At 35.9% G+C, this 20,568-nt stretch overlaps 1 protein-coding gene across 1 annotated transcript in view; it reads right to left on the bottom strand.

The window, feature by feature from the left end:
* The window catches only part of pappa2 (pappalysin 2), a 72,306-nt gene that overhangs the window by 40,650 nt on the left and 11,088 nt on the right, over positions 1-20,568 (bottom strand). Inside the window, exons 4-8 of the mRNA XM_059563468.1 lie at positions 16,644-16,937; positions 15,748-15,940; positions 13,467-13,588; positions 904-1,086; positions 7-310 (exon numbers count right to left, since the gene is read on the bottom strand). Coding sequence (XP_059419451.1) covers positions 7-310; positions 904-1,086; positions 13,467-13,588; positions 15,748-15,940; positions 16,644-16,937 — 1,096 coding nt within the window. The remainder of the gene's footprint in view (positions 1-6; positions 311-903; positions 1,087-13,466; positions 13,589-15,747; positions 15,941-16,643; positions 16,938-20,568) is intronic.

Below are 20,568 nucleotides of genomic sequence, written 5' to 3'. Positions count from 1 at the left end.
TCTTACCTGTCAGTGTATGTGGGCTGTTTGATGATTACAGGACTCTGATCTTCTCTGATTGGTGGTTCTCGGAGCACTCTGTAGAGAAGGTGGCGGCAGCTGGAGCAGAGAGGACTTTGGGGCCGCGAGGTCAGCAAAACAGCATCGATCTCGAGCTTCTTATCAAAGGTGGAGATTTTAACAGCCTTGACCTTCTTACTAGTATGTAAATGAAGGGTCAAAGGAATGTCACAGGAAGCATGCTTAGGACCTGTGTGGACCCTCTCGCCATTTTCCATTATGAACATGATATTAGCAATTGCCTTTTGATCTGTGGAAGAAAAAAAAAACAGAAGAATTCATTCATATAAAAAATTCCTACACATTGTTCATAAGTTTGGGGTTGGTAAGTCTTTTTATGCTCATTATATCTGCATTTATTTGATTAAAAAAAAAAGTAATTTTGTGAAATATTATTACTGTACATTTTATTTTAAATATATTTTAAAATATAATTTATTCCTGTGATGGCAGAGCTGAATTGTGAGAAGCCATAACTTCAGTCTTCAATGTCAAATGATCCTTTAGAAATAATTTTGATATGCTGCTCAATCATTTAAAACGGTGCTCAAGAAATAATCGTTATTATAATAAATGTTGAAAGCAGTTGTGCTGCTTGATATTTTTGTGGAAACTGTGATTGGAAATTTCAAAAGGACAGCAGCATTTACCTGAAACATAAATAACAATGCAAAAGTCTTTCTCACTTTTGATCAATTTATTATGCCCTTGCTAAATAAAAGTATTAATTTATTTCTAAAACAAAAAATAAAAATAAATAAAAATCTTAGTGATGCCAAACTTCTAAACAGTAGTGTATATTCCAATAATGTCAGGTGTTTGATATATTCAGACAGTACTCACTGGCTGAGGTGTAAGTGATCCATGCGGTCAAACTGTCAGGAACAACCGGGTGAAGGAAGTGCAATTCCAGCAGGCAGCCCTCAATCTGAGGGCATGGCGTAGTCATGTTGGGCTCATACAGGTTAAATTCAGGACTCCAGGCTTGCATGCTGGGCTCACATGGCTGGTACACATCAGGGGCCCCTGCAAAAACACACGCAAACCACATTCAAAGCCAAAAAGAAAATACTGTAACTCGCCATCAAACGCTAAGAATCTTTTTGGCAAATGGGACATACACCTGAAAGAATGAACCAATTCATTATGATAAAAAAGGCATTTTAGCCCTAAAACGGGCAATTCCATAGCAATGCATTCAAAAACATGACAAAAGAGTGGACTGCTTTGTACACTGAATTTATATGTGCACTCTGTCCTGAAACCTCATAAATGACTGATTTGGAATTGATATGGCGTGCAGCAAATCCACATGCTACACAAATTGAGCTCCCACTCACAAATTATGCCTATAGAAACGGATGTTAGCAAATTGCTAAGCTAACACAAGGGTAGTCCAATAAGCATTAAAATAGATAGAATACACAAAAAGCCAAATGATTAATTGAGTAAAAACCATTTAATTTGTATTGATACTTTTCAGTAGTAAATTAAATGTAAATTGTGTTCATCAGAATGCATTCTGGGATTACCTTCTTTGTGGAGGATTTATCTGATTCTGCCTTATTAGAATTAAAACAAAGAAGGCAGCATAATTAAGTTGCAAACCTTTTTTAAAACAGTATTTGCATTAGGTACACCCCTTAAAATGCTGCATCTGCAGGCAGCTCGCTAGATTTTCGGAATTGAGCAATTCTGTGCTTTTATCATGAACAACCATTTAATCTATTGAATTTTCAATCTTGTTATGACAATTTTTAAAAAGAGACAGGATGGGAGGCTAAGACAACCCATTCTCACTCCAAAGGCGTCAAAAACCGAAGCATGGTCAAGCGCCCCTAGCGTCACTTTTATGACGCCAAATGTGCCTCTCAGCGTCGAAATATCGACCCACTACGACCTTCATTGCTTTCAGTGGGGAAACTTTTGGCGTCAGAATTTCGACGCGAGGACGTGAGATGTTTATCGCTATGAAATCACGTTCAAGAAGTCTCATTCAGCACACATCGCGATACTTGCTATCAGTTCCACAGTTTGGGTGAGTAGTCGTAAATACGCTCTTTTAATGCTTTTTATAAAATGTATTCTGTCTTCTTTATTAATCAGATTAGCGCCATATGTTTAATCGCTGTTTTATATCGGTCATCCACGGCTGTCTTTGAGTTTCATTGTGTTTAAATAAATGAACACAGCTGCTAATTAGTGTGATTAAACTCTATCTGTCACGTGATGTGACATAGACCTTTGATCCGTTTTATATTAATTTCAGGTTCAATGATGTAAGTTGTATTCGTAGTGATATCATGGTAACCACGACACTTACAATAGTAATAAATGAAATGTGAAGTTAAAACACAGTAAACGGGACATTTACCATGTTTTCACCACAGTAACTGTAGTTTTACTATGGTATATTAATAATCAATACAACAATACAATAATCACCAAACCACCTATATTTGTATCACTGTAATGTTAGTGTTTTTATGTGCTTTTATATGACAGATATCACAGTAATCATATGTTCTGTACCATGCTTTTAATACCTTTTATGGTAAATCCAAAAAAATAAAAATAAAAAAAATAATAAAAAGTGTATTTTTTCATCTTGCAGTTTATTCATATCAGTTTATATCTAAATATTTTGCTGTATATAACATTCTGTATATAATTCAATTTTATTTTCTCTCCCCTTTTTTATTATTTTTATTTTTAGCTGAAAAGACATAAAGGAAGCATTCAGCCCAGTGGTGTTTCTGGAGAGGTATTCCTTCAGAAATGGAGAAGACAGAAAGCTGCGGAGGCAGACATTTGCAGCAGTAAGTCTGTGATAGTTTGTATCTTTTATCAAACATTCCTGCTGTTATAATTTGTACAGCATTTGTTGTTTCTTAAACTGTTGCACTGTCCAAATACCCACACTTGCCATCTTTGCACTTGACCACTTGATTACTTTTTTGACGTCTTTCCTGTATTTGGCCTAGTGTTCTAGTGAGCATGATGACCATAAGTATGTGTCAAAGTTTTCATGACCTGATGACTGTGTTTCCCAATCCAGGTCCTGGAGAACCCCAACACTGCACGGTTTTGGTGTCTCTCTTATCTGACAAACACACTTTTGAGGTCTTGGAGTCTTCACTGATGAGCTGATGAGTTGAATCAGGTGTGTTTGATCAGGGAGACATCTCAAATGTGCAGTGTTGGGGTTCTCCAGGACCAGGATTGGGAGCCACTGCCTTATGGGACACTTATGTGTTTACAGAGATTTTTAATATCTAATTATCAATATTTCACATACTGTACATTGGACAGCTTTCTGTGACCTCTTGTGAGATCTCGGCAAAAAGTCTGACGATTTATTCCAAAACATGATGTATGATGGGATACACTAAGCGTTGTATAGCGCTCCGGAGCAGTATTGGAGAGGTTTAGTGTGTGCTAAGGACGCTGTGCTTTGGCATTAATAAGACCGGGGACAGTCTTGTGCACACACTGTCATGTACACACACTCTCAAGTGGCCAAGACTGCAAGTGTGGGTATCTGGACAGGGTCAAAGTCTTAAAAATGAACCCTAAACACAGTCGCACATCATAGTCTTAATAATTCAGTTTAACACTTGTATGATATTGTACAATCCCCAGGACTGTCTCATCTGACACTATCAAAAGAATTCATATGACTATAGCTTGCTATTAATTACTTGCTTTCAATAATTAATGCACAGTGTTGGGAAGGTTACTTTGGAAATGTAATAGGTTACAGATTACAAGTTACCTTGTTTAAAATGTAATAGTAGTGTAACTTTTTCAATTACTTTATTAAAGTAAAGTAACTAATTACTTTTGAGTACTTTTTGATTACTTTTATAAATTTGTGAAAATTAAAGAATAATAAATAAAAGCATATACATCAACTTAAATACAGTTATCTAATAAGCATGTGACGTATTCTGTGTAATAAACTCCTGAAACATTGGTGTTTTTTTGAAACTGCTGTCTCTGTATATGATGATAGTTTTCTCAAAATAAGTAAAATGCACATGAAGTGACACAGAGCAGTTCTAGAAATTATGTTTATGTGCTCGTGTACTCCTATATTGAGGCGGCAGAGGTTGAAAACACTGCGAGCTTCAGTAGGCCTACGTGTGATAAATGAAACCATGTCTTTGCCATTCATTTACAGGAGGGGCAGACTGGGAAAAAAATTCAGACTGGAAAATTCAGACTCATACAAACAAATTCATGGACAAAACTATTTTTTGTATGGACCTGACAAAAAAGGTTTAAATCTTTAATTTGGGGACATGCAAAATAATTAAAATTTCTCTCCTGAACTGCACCTTCACTTCCATTTTTCTCTTCAGTCTCTTTATTTTGCCCTGTTATCCATCTCTCTCATGACTTTAATACTCAAGATTGAACAAAACTATACTTTACAATACAATACTCTACAATACTACAATATCTTTATAGAAAAATCCTAATACTGTACACGAGTCATGTTTTTCCCTTACAAAAGTTAAACATGCTTTTATTAGCCTATATAAAAGTAAAATAACATTATTTTTTTTTGCAAATGGATTTGTATTTATTTTTAAATAAATACATTTGTAAAATAATTTTACATTTTTGGTTACCACAGTTAACCAATAGTAACCATTTTCTCTGGATTTATAGTTAAATATTAAAATGTTAATTTTCGTAAGGGTTGTGTTGTTGTCTGTCGTAGCTCCCCCTAAACCTATAAAAAAAAATCTGATTTTTTTTCAGCTAAATTCCTACTGTAACATTACAACAGATAATAATGATGTCCTTTATATAGTATTTTGAGTGATGACTGATGAGCAACGTGCTGCTGCTTGATTAAATAAATAAAAAAAACAATGACAAAAAAGCATCTTTACAGATGAAACTGACCTGAAACCCGAACAGGAGTTCTGCTTCTCTGCTCCAGTCTCTCTCTCTCTCTCTCTCTCTCTCTCTCTCTCTCTCTTTCTCTCTCTCTCTCTCTCTCTCTCTCTCTCTCTCTCTCTCTCTCTCTCTCTCTCTCTCTCTCTCTCTCTCTCTCTCTCTCTCTCTCCCTCTCCCTCTCCCTCTCCCTCTCCCTCTCCCTCTCTCTTGCATTGATTACTCTGAGTCTGATCCAAACCGTTTGGCGGAGGCGCAGAGAGCGCGCGCGTCATGACTAACACTTCATGATTTATTAGAGATTTAATTATCAAATGGCGGATTCGCAAATGATCGCTTTAGTACATTCGGCAGGCAATTATACAATAATGATATTAAATAGTGGGGCAAAATCGGCTGCCAGGACTCCGGGAATTGTCCCGGTTCTCCCGGTGTCCAGTCCGCGCCTGATTTCCACAGACACGCAGAATGTGCAGGAGTCATATATTGCATTTTTGGGGCTTTATATTCACAGACACTTGTCCATGTCATGTTTTGATTCAAGTGTACTGACCTACTTTTGATTTAGTCATCCAAAATGTGACATATTCCGTCCGCGTTAGGCATTCCGTTTTTATGACTGGATTCTACGAACCAGACTGTATTTCAGCATTCGGGAAATTATTAGGGCGGTATGTCTCAGAATAGTCAGTGCAATTTGGGAAATAAATCAGTTAAATCTGTATGTGGATGTGTGTAAATATTCAAATGTAATCCCCTTTGTAATCGTTAAAAATTTCATAAGTAACTGTAATTTAATTACTCATTTTTTCTTAGTAACTGTAACTAATTACAGTTACAATAATTTTGTAATTAAATTACGTAACGCCGTTACATGTAACTAGTTACTCCCCAACACTGTGGATGCATTTAACATTTAATTATACAGCATCTTTACAGAGGCTGCTTTTATGGTCTAAACAAAACCCAGTGTAATGTACAAGTTGCAAGTAATTTAATAATATTTCCTTCCTTTCTGTCTTACAGGATTGTTTTCAGATAACACTGTAGATTTTTCGTATTGATAAAGCATTGTGTTCTCTTTTTCAAGCTTCATACAGTAAACTTTTTAGACTTTAATTAAGAGTTTTAGTAAAGGAGATATTCATACACAATCATCCCCTAGTTCCAGTCATGAAGTGAATTCATGATGTTATTGTCAAAGGTAGCAGGTGTTTGTTCAATAGTAATTTTGGTACGTCTTTAAATGAGTTTGACATATCAATAAATAATGGAAGATCCTTACAAAAATATGCATGTTCATTATGCTTTATGTATTTATTTGTTCATTCATTCATTCATTCATTTATTCTTTCTGTTTTTATTCCTAGAGTTCAAATGGTAGAGAATGGTAAATCACAGAAACGCAAATATGAATGATTTTAACTTTAAAACACAATGTAATATACAATGTACATTTTAAAAGCACATCATTTGATTAGTAAATATATTTGTCTTTGGTCAAAAAAAATAATCAAAATCTTAAAAATCTGTTTTATATTTAATGAGAGGAATCTATCTGTTGGATACAACTGCGACTGCTGGGCATGTGCACATCAATATTTCCCAATTTTTGTCAAGCTGAACAATGGAGGAAGGTGTAGACGTTAATAAAACAGAATTTAATAAGTAGCAAATTTAATCTATTATTAACCGGATCTATCCCATCAGCCGAAAAACGAAAGACATCTGACATAAATGGATAAGGAAGTGTGACACCGCTGCTCAGCTTTGATGTCATTGGCTGTGAATTTTCAGGATCTTTTAACCCATATTAAACAGCGCATCATGTTAAAAAGTATGTTTTGCTGCTATCATCACATTATTAATATATTAAGTTAACAGTGAAGTGTTGCTATCTTGAGAAAAATTACATCTTAAGCGAGATCCTAACCCTAACCCTAAGCATAAAGTGAAAGTGAAAGTGAAGTGACATTCAGCCAAGTATGGTGACCCATACTCAGAATTTGTGCTCTGCATTTAACCCATCCGAAGTGCACACACACAGAGCAGTGAACACACACACACACTGTGAGCACACACCCGGAGCAGTGGGCAGCCATTTATGCTGCGGCGCCCGGGGAGCAGTTGGGGGTTCGATGCCTTGCTCAAGGGCACCTAAGTCGTGGTATTGAAGATAACTTCAATGAACTACAAAAAACAGCCCCTAGTTTTGCCTTTCCATAGATAGAACGACGGAGGCATGTGGCTAATGTAGTTTAAAACTTTTTATTAACGAAACTAAATAAATTATTTATTTTAAGGAAAACTGGATATCTAAATATGTTCATTGTGCAAACCTATATGATATATTTGAGAGGCAGGCTGAAATGTGGTATTTTACAGTGAGCAATATTTAAAATGCCTTTATGCCAGCTTTCCATTTATTTCTGAAAAATGAGCTCAACATTATTTTATCAGCATAGCATAAGTAATAATCCTGCCCATTTTCTGTTTGATATGTTAATTGGACTCTGATTTACAGCCATTTGAAATGTACAGTTTTAGGCTCTTCCGGGGGGTGCTACTGGGCCCCTGGGGGTAGAAGGGCAGTAAAACCTACATATATGTATTCTCCTCATTATGGACAACAAACTGAGCTGAGTCACATTTATATCTGACAGTTTTCACAGTCCTCCGTTTTCTATTCTTACATCATGGCTATTATACCTTTTGACAGGACATTGTGAGGCCATCTGATGAAACATGGAAAAATTTGAAAGAAATTATTTAATAATGAAAATAATAGATTATTTATTTGATTTTTGAAGTAAATGGCAATAAATATAATGGATGAACCTGCAACAACTTGCCTTTATCTATTCCCCACTTTAAAAAAGCAGTAATCAAGGACAATTTTGCACATTGTGATACTTCACTCTTACACAAGGACAAATTCATGCAGTGCTAAGAATATTAATATATATATATATATATATATATATATATATATATACTAATTAGCAAAAATCAGTGTAAAAATTTCCTCCTCACCCCCGTATCTTGCTCCTCAGATGCTGGACATCAGTAATGTGCGTGCTCTTGGTTTGAATACAGTACAGGATCCATGTTGATCATTCCTGCTACATTCTCAGTTATCCCTCAAGTATTTGTAACAATAAAGCCCATGGCAACATCTTGTAATGCAAAATAATTAATCTCATAACTCCCTTTATTTCACAAAAAATTTGCATATTTGTTACTTAAATATAAAAAATAACTTTCTGGTGTACTGATGTCCCAGATGTTATTAATCCGATCAAAAATGTTTATGTCTTAAGTAAAAAAATAATCCCAATAATTAATATGTAGTTTTTTCAAGTCTAAAATAAACACATATGAGCCTACCTAGTAAAATTATGTATTTACCAAGAATCTTCAGAACACAATATTCACCGGTTTCATTTTATTGAAGCATAGACTATAAAGTTGATAAAGTAGCATCAAGACAAATAAGATTCAAGGAAAATAATTATCATCAAAAATACATTAAAGGGTTAGTTCACCCAGATAGCAAATTTATGTAATTAATAACTTACCCTGATGTTGTTTCAAACCCGTAAAACCTCCGTTTATCTTTGGAACACAGTTTAAGATATTTTAGATTTAGTCCGAGAGCTCTCAGTCCCTCCATTGAAGCTGTGTGAATGGTATACTGTCCATGTCCAGAAAGTTAAGAAAGTAGTCCATGTGACATCAGAGGGTCGGTTAGAATTTTTTGAAGCATCGAAAATACATTTTGGTCCAAAAATAGCAAAAACGACGACTTTATTCAGCATTGTCTTCTCTTCCGTGTCTGTTGTGAGAGAGAGTTCAAAACAAAGCAGCTGGATATCCGGTTCGAGAACGAATCATTCAGTTCACCAAATCGAACTGAATCGTTTTAAACGGTTCGCATCTCTAATACACATTAATCCACAAATGACTTAAGCTGTTAACATTTTTTTTTTTTTATGTGGCTAACACTCCCTCTGAGTTCAAACAAACCAATATCCCGGAGTAATGCATGCACTCAAACAGTACACTGACTGAACTGCTGTGAAGAGAGAACTGAAGATGAACACCGAGCCGAGCCAGATAGCGAACAATAGACTGACTCGTTTACGAGTGAAGAACCCGTTGCATCGGTTTTCGGATCACCAGTAGTTCTTTTGGACAGTTTCGATTCAATAAACCGGTTGAAGAAAACGGTTCACAGGTTCTTTTGCGCTCGACGTATAATGGCGTCATTTGCGATGATTGCCCTTGATTCAAGCCTTCGGTTTACCCGCGCTCATAACACTAGCACAGAATCAGTTCAGAATCAATCACCAAAAGAATCAGTTTAGTTCAGACGCCCTGTGTGTCGGTCTGCTTCACGCTGAATCACACATGCGCAGTATCATCAGCTCCTCAGTTCACGAATCGGATGCGTCTGACAGAAACGGTTCTTGACTCGTGAATGAGTCAATGTTTTGTTCGTTATCTGGCTCGGCTCGGTGTTCATCTTGTTCTCGGTGTTCTCGGTGTTCATCCAGGACCTGGATTGGGAAACACAGTCATCAGGTCATGAAAACTTTGACACATACTTATGGTCATCATGCTCACTAGAACACTAGGCCAAATACAGGAAAGACGTCAAAAAAGTAATCAAGTGGTCAAGTGCAAAGATGGCATTTGTGGGTATTTGGACAGTGCAACAGTTTAAGAAACAACAAATGCTGTACAAATTATAACAGCAGGAATGTTTGATAAAAGATACAAACTATCACAGACTTACTGCTGCAAATGTCTGCCTCCGCAGCTTTCTGTCTTCTCCATTTCTGAAGGAATACCTCTCCAGAAACACCACTGGGCTGAATGCTTCCTTTATGTCTTTTCAGCTAAAAATAAAAATAATAAAAAAGGGGAGAGAAAATAAAATTGAATTATATACAGAATGTTATATACAGCAAAATATTTAGATATAAACTGATATGAATAAACTGCAAGATGAAAAAAATACACTTTTTATTATTTTTTTATTTTTTTTATTTTTATTTTTTTGGATTTACCATAAAAGGTATTAAAAGCATGGTACAGAACATATGATTACTGTGATATCTGTCATATAAAAGCACATAAAAACACTAACATTACAGTGATACAAACATAGCTGGTTTGGTGATTATTGTATTGTTGTATTGATTATTAATATACCATAGTAAAACTACAGTTACTGTGGTAAAAACATGGTAAATGTCCCGTTTACTGTGTTTTAACTTCACATTTCATTTATTACTATTGTAAGTTTGTGATTACCATGATTTTACTACAAATACAACTTACATCATTGAACCTGAAATTAATATAAAACGGATCGAAGGTCTATGTCACGTCACGTGACAGATAGAGTTTAATCACACTAATTAGCAGCTGTGTTCATTTATTTAAACACAATGAAACTCAAAGACAGCCGCGGATGACCGATATAAAACAGCGATTAAACATATGGCGCTAATCTGATTAATAAAGAAGACAAAATACATTTTATAAAAGGCATTAAAAGAGCGTATTTACGACTACTCACCCAAACTGTGGAACTGATAGCAAGTATCGCGATGTGTGCTGAATGAGACTTCTTGAACGTGATTTCATAGCGATAAACATCTCATGCCCTCGCGTCGAAATTCTGACGCCAAAAGTTTCCCCACTGAAAGCAATGAAGGTCGTAGTGGGTCGATATTTCGACGCTGAGAGGCACATTTGGCGTCATAAAAGTGACGCTAGGGGTGCTTGACCATGCTTCGGTTTTTGGCGCCTTTGGAGTGAGAATGGGTTGGCTAAGAGGGAGAAACCGAGTGAAAGGGAAAATACAAAACAGACTGTCTGGGGAAAAAAACGCACGTCTTGGCAATGGATGTGAAGCACATTTCCCCAGACCTCAATCGACCGTAAGACTCAGGTGCAACTTGGCAAAGGAGACAGATTGGCACCTTTATTGGGACAGACAGGGCTCACAAAATAATTTATTAAAATAAGAGTTTAATGCCTTCGGTGGCCTGAAGAACAGGAGGGGAAGGTAATCCCAGGAGAGCCCTTGGGCGGCACTCTCGCAAACACATCAGGGGAACTTCACTTATACTTATCTATGTCCACTGATGGCGACATTTAATTATGCACATGAACAACGCCTGAGCAGCAGATTACTACAATTTTGACTGCACAGCTTTGCTCCACCACTGCGATCCAGATACTTCAAAAAGTTAAAAAGAGCACAATTTATTTAATCTTTTGTAACATTATTGATGTATTCAATGTCACTTTTGATCAATTTAATGCACCCTTGGAGAATAAAAGTATTTTAAAAAGTTGTAAAAAAAAATATGGAGCATAAACCATCTCTTTATAAATAAATTTATAAATAAAAGTTTATAAAAATGAAAAAAAAAAAATAGAAAAATGGGCAAAACAAACAAACAAACAAAAAGTCTTAAAGTTTGCTTTTCTAGGACATTGTCCTGTCAGAAAATCCTATTATTTATACTGTTTTGGTTGTTTACTGGATATTAGTACTAAAGCAATCTCATCATGCTTGCAGCCAAAAACAGTGTGTTGTTAATTATTCCAGGCAAAAAGCACAGTTTTTCCCTTGATAAACCTGTAATAATAAATTATCAATAATAAATATAATTTTCACAGAAAGGAGATACAAACAGCCTGGTTAAACTGAACTGCAGGGGGTTAATTAATAGATCAGACATTTTTGTGCCCAAATACTACATGCTGAAGAAATACAACTGTTTAGTGAACTATTTCGTATTAATATAAAGAGCACAAGTATTAATTTCAGGCCATGTGAATCCTCTGCCTCCAAAAGGTTTTACAATGATGGATTAAAATGTATTCCAGGTCGAGAGAGACAGATAGACAGACAGCAGCCTTGAGTCACAGAGCACTCCTTTGCATCAAGCGTGGCCTCATGTGTGGATGTGTACAGGGTAAGCAGCAGCAGGCCAAGGCAAACCATAAAACCCAATTGGTCAGATAAACAGAGCAAGGGCCTCCACACAAGGTAGAAGTAATGATTGTATCAGATGTGGTATAATGCTCCCATAGGGAAAAGTAATGCGGCAAGATCTGTGAGCATGTTATCCTTCCTTCTTTCAGCAGCCTTAACCAGGTCTCTGCTCACCCTGGATCAAAACTTATTTCTCAAAAAGTTGCCTTATAGTACATACAGATGCTATGGTACAGGTAAGCAGGGATGAGCGTTACAAGATGTGAGATCTGAGGTACAAGTACTGTATGATTTGTTGGTATCGAATTGGCCTGCGTTAATACAGTTATCAAATTATTTACCATGGTATTGCCATGAGCATTATTTCATTGTACACAAACAGTGCTATCATATTGCTCTTAAAGTCACAAAATTATTCGCATTTGGTAGTCATCATGCACTTTATCATGTTTTTAAAAATAAACCAAAAACAACAGGTTACCATTATTTATCTGAACCGATGGTTTTAAATCTCATTCATCATTAATATCGCAAAGATATTGTTTTCTTAGAGATATAATTTTTTTTTTTTTAATTTAAGACTTCATTTCTCATCAATCTGTTTCTCAAAACAAGACTCCAGGCCAAAAATCACTCTCCACTACCACCTAGCTGGATAATTTTATGTTTGACCTCTCTCTTGATACTGTGCTTTATGAAAATGACTGCATACCGGGGATGGATTTCTATATTTTGGGTGGACTTTTTAAAGCACAATCTTATCGGTATCACATATCAGTGAACGGGCAGACCAGATGCTAAGAGATTTCTGATTAGAATAATCGGTAACATCTGTTAGGTGAGGAATAAAGTTGAAAAGCTACACAGGATAAACATTGCTTTTTATGACGGGCCGCTTCTGGATGCCACCCAATATTACCAAATCTTGAAGCTGTGCCAATGGCCTTTTTTATTCATTGATGGCAAAAAAGTTTTCTTCATCCAGGCAATAATGATTTAATGATTTATTTCCTGAATTATTCCAGACTTGCATGCAACATGGCCCGCATGAGACTGAACGATCCACCTGAATGTGAATGCACAAGTTCAGAGAAAGAAGCCAGGGCTTCATCCTCATTAATCAATGAGCAGATTTTTTTTTTTTTACATTGACAATCATTTGTGACATATTCAGTGGTGTGCTGAGGATCAAGCACACGTAAAACAACAATTATGTCAGAGACGGCATTCAGTCATGCACACAGTATCTTATGATTCATGACATATGCATGTGGAAGAACATTGTTGGATCATGATGTAAAAACTATAATACAGCAGTTAGTCCTGGTCCTCTTATTTGATTGACCAAATGGGATTTCAAACGCGCTGATATACAGCCCAACAGCAATGAGCCTTTTTTATGGTTTACCTTTCTACCTGTCTGTGTTTACAAGTATGAAGTAAAGTTGTGTAATAACATCGTAATAATATGAGTACTTACCCACTGCTTCCTCTGGTGTCCAGTATCCAGTGGAATCACAGGCGTGAGGAGAAGTGGCCTCATGGGCGTATTGATGGAACGCTCCGTTTTCATCACAGAGATGACAGTTTATGTCACCTTCCCTACACAGCCACAGAGAATAGCTTTTTTTTTAAAAAGTTGTCAAAGGTAGTGAAAGATCAAAAAGTGTGTGTTGGGGGGGGGGGGGGGGGGCTAACTCAAAATACATCACATCACATGCTCTTCCTGATTATTTGGATAGCAATGGAATCACATATAGGACACAACAATGCACCTGTTTCTTGTGTTCACATTTAATAAAATTAAATAATTTAATTTAAATACCCTATTGTGGTATTTAACAAAATTAAACACCCAGTTAAACTGCATTGCAGACAGTTTGGGAATAAAAAGTGGTTTTTGCATCGCAAAACAGCATGTTATAGTGGAACATTTCTAACCTAACTATATTTACTTTAGTTAGCATAATCATGATCATCATAATCATAATCATTGTAAACCAAATCAGATCAAAATCAATTTGCATGGGGAATCTAAGTGAATTTCCCATAACAGCTTTGAGAATACAAGAAATTGTGCAACATGAATGGATAAATATTTGTACAGACAAACATTTATTTCCTCTTTGTCTGTTATATGTACAACCCGAATTCCGGAAAAGTTGGGACGTTTTTTAAATTTTAATAAAATGAAAACTAAAGGAATTTCAAATCACATGAGCCAATATTTTATTCACAATAGAACATAGATAATGTAGCAAATGTTTAAACTGAGAAATTTTACACTATTATCCACTTAATTAGCTCATTTAAAATTTAATGCCTGCTACAGGTCTCAAAAAAGTTGGCACGGGGGCAACAAATGGCTAAAAAAGCAAGCAGTTTTGAAAAGATTCAGCTGGGAGAACATCTAGTGATTAATTAAGTTAATTGATATCAGGTCTGTAACATGATTAGCTATAAAAGCTTTGTCTTAGAGAAGCAGAGTCTCTCAGAAGTAAAGATGGGCAGAGGCTCTCCAATCTGTGAAAGACTGCGTAAAAAAATTGTGGAAAACTTTAAAAACAATGTTCCTCAACGTCAAATTGCAAAGGCTTTGCAAATCTCATCATCTACAGTGCATAACATCACCAAAAGATTCAGAGAAACTGGAGAAATCTCTGTGCGTAAGGGACAAGGCCGGAGACCTTTATTGGATGCCCGTGGTCTTCGGGCTCTCAGACGACACTGCATCACTCATCGGCATGATTGTGTCAATGACATTACTAAATGGGCCCAGGAATACTTTCAGAAACCACTGTCGATAAACACAATCCGCCGTGCCATCAGCAGATGCCAACTAAAGCTCTATCATGCAAAAAGGAAGCCATATGTGAACATGGTCCAGAAGCGCCGTCGTGTCCTGTGGGCCAAGGCTCATTTAAAATGGACTATTTCAAAGTGGAATAGTGTTTTATGGTCAGACGAGTCCAAATTTGACATTCTTGTTGGAAATCACGGACGCCGTGTCCTCCGGGCTAAAGAGGAGGGAGACCTTCCAGCATGTTATCAGCGTTCAGTTCAAAAGCCAGCATCTCTGATGGTATGGAGGTGCATAAGTGCATACGGTATGGGCAGCTTGCATGTTTTGGAAGGCTCTGTGAATGCTGAAAGGTATATAAAGGTTTTAGAGCAACATATGCTTCCCTCCAAACAACGTTTATTTCAGGGAAGGCCTTGTTTATTTCAGCAGGACAAGGCAAAACCACATACTGCAGCTATAACAACAGCATGGCTTCGTCGTAGAAGAGTCCGGGTGCTAACCTGGCCTGCCTGCAGTCCAGATCTTTCACCTATAGAGAACATTTGGCGCATCATTAAACGAAAAATACGTCAAAGACGACCACAAACTCTTCAGCAGCTGGAAATCTATATAAGGCAAGAATGGGACCAAATTCCAACAGCAAAACTCCAGCAACTCATAGCCTCAATGCCCAGACGTCTTCAAACTGTTTTGAAAAGAAAAGGAGATGCTACACCATGGTAAACATGCCCCGTCCCAACTATTTTGAGACCTGTAGCAGAAATCAAAATTGAAATGAGCTCATTTTGTGCATAAAATTGTAAACTTTCTCAGTTTAAACATTTTCTATGTTATCTATGTTCTATTGTGAATAAAATATTGGCTCATGTGATTTGAAAGTCTTTTAGTTTTCATTTTATTAAAATTTAAAAAACGTCCCAACTTTTCCGGAATTCGGGTTGTATGTTCCTCACTTTACCTGTGGGCAAGTGGCCCACTGATTGGGTTCACCCAATGAATGGTGACGGAATCTGCATCTTGACCAATCACCACTGGTGCAAGAGGAACAGGGGTGGGCTTTCTACCATGGAGCCAGGTTTTGTAGGCTAAATCAATATAGCAGTGCATCCGAGCTACTTGATTGGGTGTAAAATGGTTTGTACAGTCATCATCTGTAATAAAAAAAGGTTAAAATATTTCACACATAAATATCAACACTGAGTTTGTTTATATATATATATATATATATATATATATATTATTTTATTTTTCTTTTGAAGGAACTGCTACTTGTATGCAGCAAAGATTCATTAAATTGACTGAATTGTGTAAAAAAATATTTTTAAATGATCCTGAAAAAAGACATTTTATAAAGGTTTAGATAATTAATTTAGCAGCACAACCAATTTCCAACTGTGATAGTAATAAGAAATGTCTCTTGAGCACCAAATCAGCATATTAGAATGATTTCTGAAGGATCATGTGACTCTAAAGACTGGAGTAATGGCAGCTTTATTACTGCAGGAATAAATTACATTATAAAACATATTAAAATAGAAAACATTTTATATGAAAATAAAATTTCACAATGTTATTGTTCTTGACTATCTGTTTGAACAAAAATGTACCCTTGGTGAACACAAGAATCTTCATTCAAAAAATAAATAAATAAATAAATAAATAAATAAACAATCAAATAAATAAATAAAATAAAATAAATACTTGTACTGAATAATGTACTGATGCCAAACTTTTGAATGGTAGTGTTTCACACTGCATGCATGTAGGTATTACTTGTACCACTAAGTGAAATTAACATCAATATAAAAAATGGTTTTGGTGAGCAAACAGAAGCAGTAACCTGATCATGACTACCTGTGTAACTCATGTAGTTGTTGTATGGTGTGTTTTTGTATTGGGTAAGGCCACATGTGTCATTGACAGGATCAGGGTCATGACAAACTTTAGACTTTGGGGTGGGTGTTGTATCAGCACACAGGTCTCCCGTCTCCATGGATGCGGTGGTCTCTTGACAGGGGTCATCACATGACTCACGTTCACTCACACCCTTAAACACATGGTACAGTCCCAAAATATGACCCATCTCATGGATCATGGTGTTGTTGTGTCCTTTGGTTCCAAAGTAGGAGGGATTAAGAATCATTCCACCTGAAAAATAACCCAAATTAACATCTCAGCAGTTGATGCAACAATATAAACTTTAACCTGACAGAACAATGAGGTGTAAATGTTCAAGTTATCTTTAATCTAAAAAAAGTCAGGAGTCTGTGAGTAAATGAAACTGATTTGTTTTCCTAAATATTGCTGCATAAAACAGTGTGCACCATCCTGTAAAATGGGACCACCTCAGCTAGGATTACCAGAAAGAACAGTACATCTGTTATCAGTGTTGTCTAATGTTCCACCCACATTCAGAACATTAAAATGCTTCCCACACCTGCTGAAAAGTAACACATCGGCATCTGGTTTTATATTCAAATAATGTAATAAAAAGCTTAAAACAATGTGACATTTATAACTATTTCAAATCTGTGCATATGTTCAGCAGTTTAAGAAAAATGACGAAATTGTAGCTTATAAATTATTAGATTTTAAAGGAAAAACAGAATGCGTTTACTAATTAAAAACAGAATTTGGTTTATGTGGGCATCTGCGAAAATCTTTCTCTTTTGGACATTATGCTCCACCCCAGACAGGCCATTTACAGCGGTTATACTAGATTTGAGTAAATAACCTTTTTATTTAGGAAATATCCACATTTTATGGGAGTTCAGCCAAATGGACAGAGCTAGGCTAGACACGTCTGACAAACACAGATAGTTTACAGTTAACGCACAAGATTAGCAGTCCCTCCTATGGTCTGATTTCATTTAAAGCATTCAGAGCAGTAGTTTGACCTTGTTTCTCAGTATAAGACATCAAGGTACTCAAATAAGCTCATGATTTATGTGAAATTAAACCATAAAACATACCTCTAATTTATGAGAAACTAATCTTGCTTTTTTACCTCCATGCAGGTCCAGCGAAACATTTGTGGAAAAATATTGTCTTTCACCAAAGACTGTTTTTGACATGATTGTAAATCAAAAGAAGAGGTGGATTATGGGCATAATAGGAATGGAGCCATATCTCTGTGAAAATATGGGACCATAGCTCTTTGAGATTCAAAGCAGCATGGTCAGTCTTATCTCAGACAGGTTATATCTCAGACCACCTCTCTGCTCAGATCAATAACAGGACAATTGAGAGCAAAATAAAACATGACAGGGTGATGAGGACACCAAGGACCCCCTTCCTAAAATGGTTTATTTTGTGATAATGATAGACAGATGGCATTATCCTGTTTATGGCTCCTTGTAAAATAAGAAAACAATAATAAAATTCTACAATTTGGCAGTCAAAAATATTTGACTCGAGTTTTCAGAGTACAGAATTCAAAAGACATGTAATAAGCATTGAATATATAACTTTTGAGGGACTATTTTCATATATTTTTAAGGGGGTACAAATATAACAACGAAGATGAATCTAAAATTAAATTAAATGTACTAATATATGAAATGTGGTAAAACTTTGCAATTGTATTATAATGTTGATATCAATGCAACAATAAATACCTACCTAGTTTCTATGTGTATTACATTTTTTAATATCTACAAGTTATATCAATTTAAATCCTTATTTTATTATATATATATATATATATATATATATATATATATATATATATATATATATATATATATATATATATAAATTAGCAATATTCTAGATTAATAAATGCTGTAAAATTGCTTTGATATCTAATGAACTAAATGTTAACTAATTAAACATGAATGCAAAGTGTTATCACATACACATTAGAAACAGACTGTATGTTAATTCATGAAAATCCATGAATTCAAGCTCACAAAAGCAAGTTGGTGCTAATTACTTATGCTAATATTGGTTTAAAAGTTCACATTCTATGCACAGGCCAAAATTTTCTCATTAAGCGAAAAAGCCAAGACCACAATGTCTGATCATGCATCCTGGACCAATGGGAGGGGGACTCCCATTGAAATATATATATAAGAAATCTTCCTGTTTTGAGAGAAATCTCCTTTTTAAAGGAGCTGGACCTAACTGAGACCGCTTTAATGAGCTATAAAACACGGCAACGACTAGTACTATAAAAACAGCTGGCAGTAGGATAAAGATGGCAACAGCTTAATACCCTTCTTTTGTTTTTGTTTGGTTGTTGTTGAGTTCCTTTTCTTCTCTCCCGGTGGATGACCTTAATGATTAAGGGGCAATCTACAGGGAAATCTATGCGTGCTGCAAGTGTTTTCTTTTATGCTTGAGATTACGCCCCATTAACTTTGTAAAGGCAAATGCAGACAACAAGGACGAAGAGACAAGAATGTTTTTCTTTAAAGAAAAGATTTAAGGTGATCAAAAAAAAAAAAGCAAGACATGAACAGGAAGATCTATGGCATTAGGTACAAAAAAACATCTGCTGTGGGGAATGTAGTGACAGGAAACAACTGAGTTCTTAACTTGACATTGTCCATGGTAGAATTAACCCAGTTGGTTTAACGTTTTGTTCTCATATTATATTGTTTGTTTTTATCCCTTCCACAAAATACATGTGGTCCCAACCCTTTTACTAGCAACAACACTGAGCTGTGACGTCAAACATAGTGGAAAATCTAAGTCCATTTCATGCTTTTAAGAGCACTGAATAAATTCAATAAAACATCTGCTTCAAAGTGATGAAATATTTGTGATTTATGTTACTTGTAAAAATAAAAGGCCATTAATAGAAAAATATTTTTAAAAGGGGTCATCGGATGTTCATTTTCCACATGTGATATGATTCTTTAGGGTCTTAATGAAAAGTCTGTAACATAGTTTGGTTAAAATTTCTTAATGTTAGTGTTAAAAACACATTTTTTATCCTTGTCAAAAACAGCTATTTTCAGAACAACCCATTTGGTAGCAATTTCCTTTAAATGTTAATGAGCTCTGCTGACCCTGCCCCTCTATTTCGAGCCGCTCTCAACGAAATGGTTTACTATAGCCACATTCATCGTGAAACTTGCTAATTAGCACATTAATAGGAAAGGTGATTTGCCAAGATTATTTAAAGAAACCCTTATACTAACTTTTTCTGTAGGTGAAGCTGCACCACGAATGATTCGTGTGAAGATGCATTTAGGTAGATTGGGTGCACATTCCCTTCAAAAACAAATGTAATCCACTGACTTCAGTGGCTCAGATGTCAGGAGTAAATGATGACTGCTATGTTCATTATTACAGCCAGGTGTGTCGCACAAGTCTTAAAAAATTAAGCTGCAGGCTCTTTGATCGCCCCCTGGTGGTTAAGTGCAGTCCAGGTCATAAACACCACCCTCTCCATGTAAACGAACGGGACTTGAGTCATAATAAAAAAATTAATTACACTCCTAATTCAATTTTCTGAAAGATGGTTTTGGTTATTCAAGGTAGTTATCACACTGATGTATGTTCAATTGTTAGTATTTTGTGCTAAGTTTGATTTTAGCTAGTAATTTCATGATATAACAATGGGGCATATCGTTATGGTTTATTATTGGGTCTTCAGGAGTTTGGGCGGGAGTTTGATAAAGCGGCTCCACCTCACGACACTACTGCGCAGACTCCAAATGAATCTCAGCGGCCATACTGAGATGCTTTGGCTTCACTTTTCTACAGTGGAAGGAAGTGGAGATGCGTCATCCATCTTTTTTTACAGTCTATGATTACATCCAACAACAGA

The sequence above is a fragment of the Carassius carassius genome, chromosome 12 (assembly GCF_963082965.1).
Source record: "Carassius carassius chromosome 12, fCarCar2.1, whole genome shotgun sequence".
NCBI lineage: Eukaryota > Metazoa > Chordata > Actinopteri > Cypriniformes > Cyprinidae > Carassius > Carassius carassius.
Note: the sequence above shows the minus strand (reverse complement) of the source record. Positions and strands in the feature narration are given on the sequence as shown.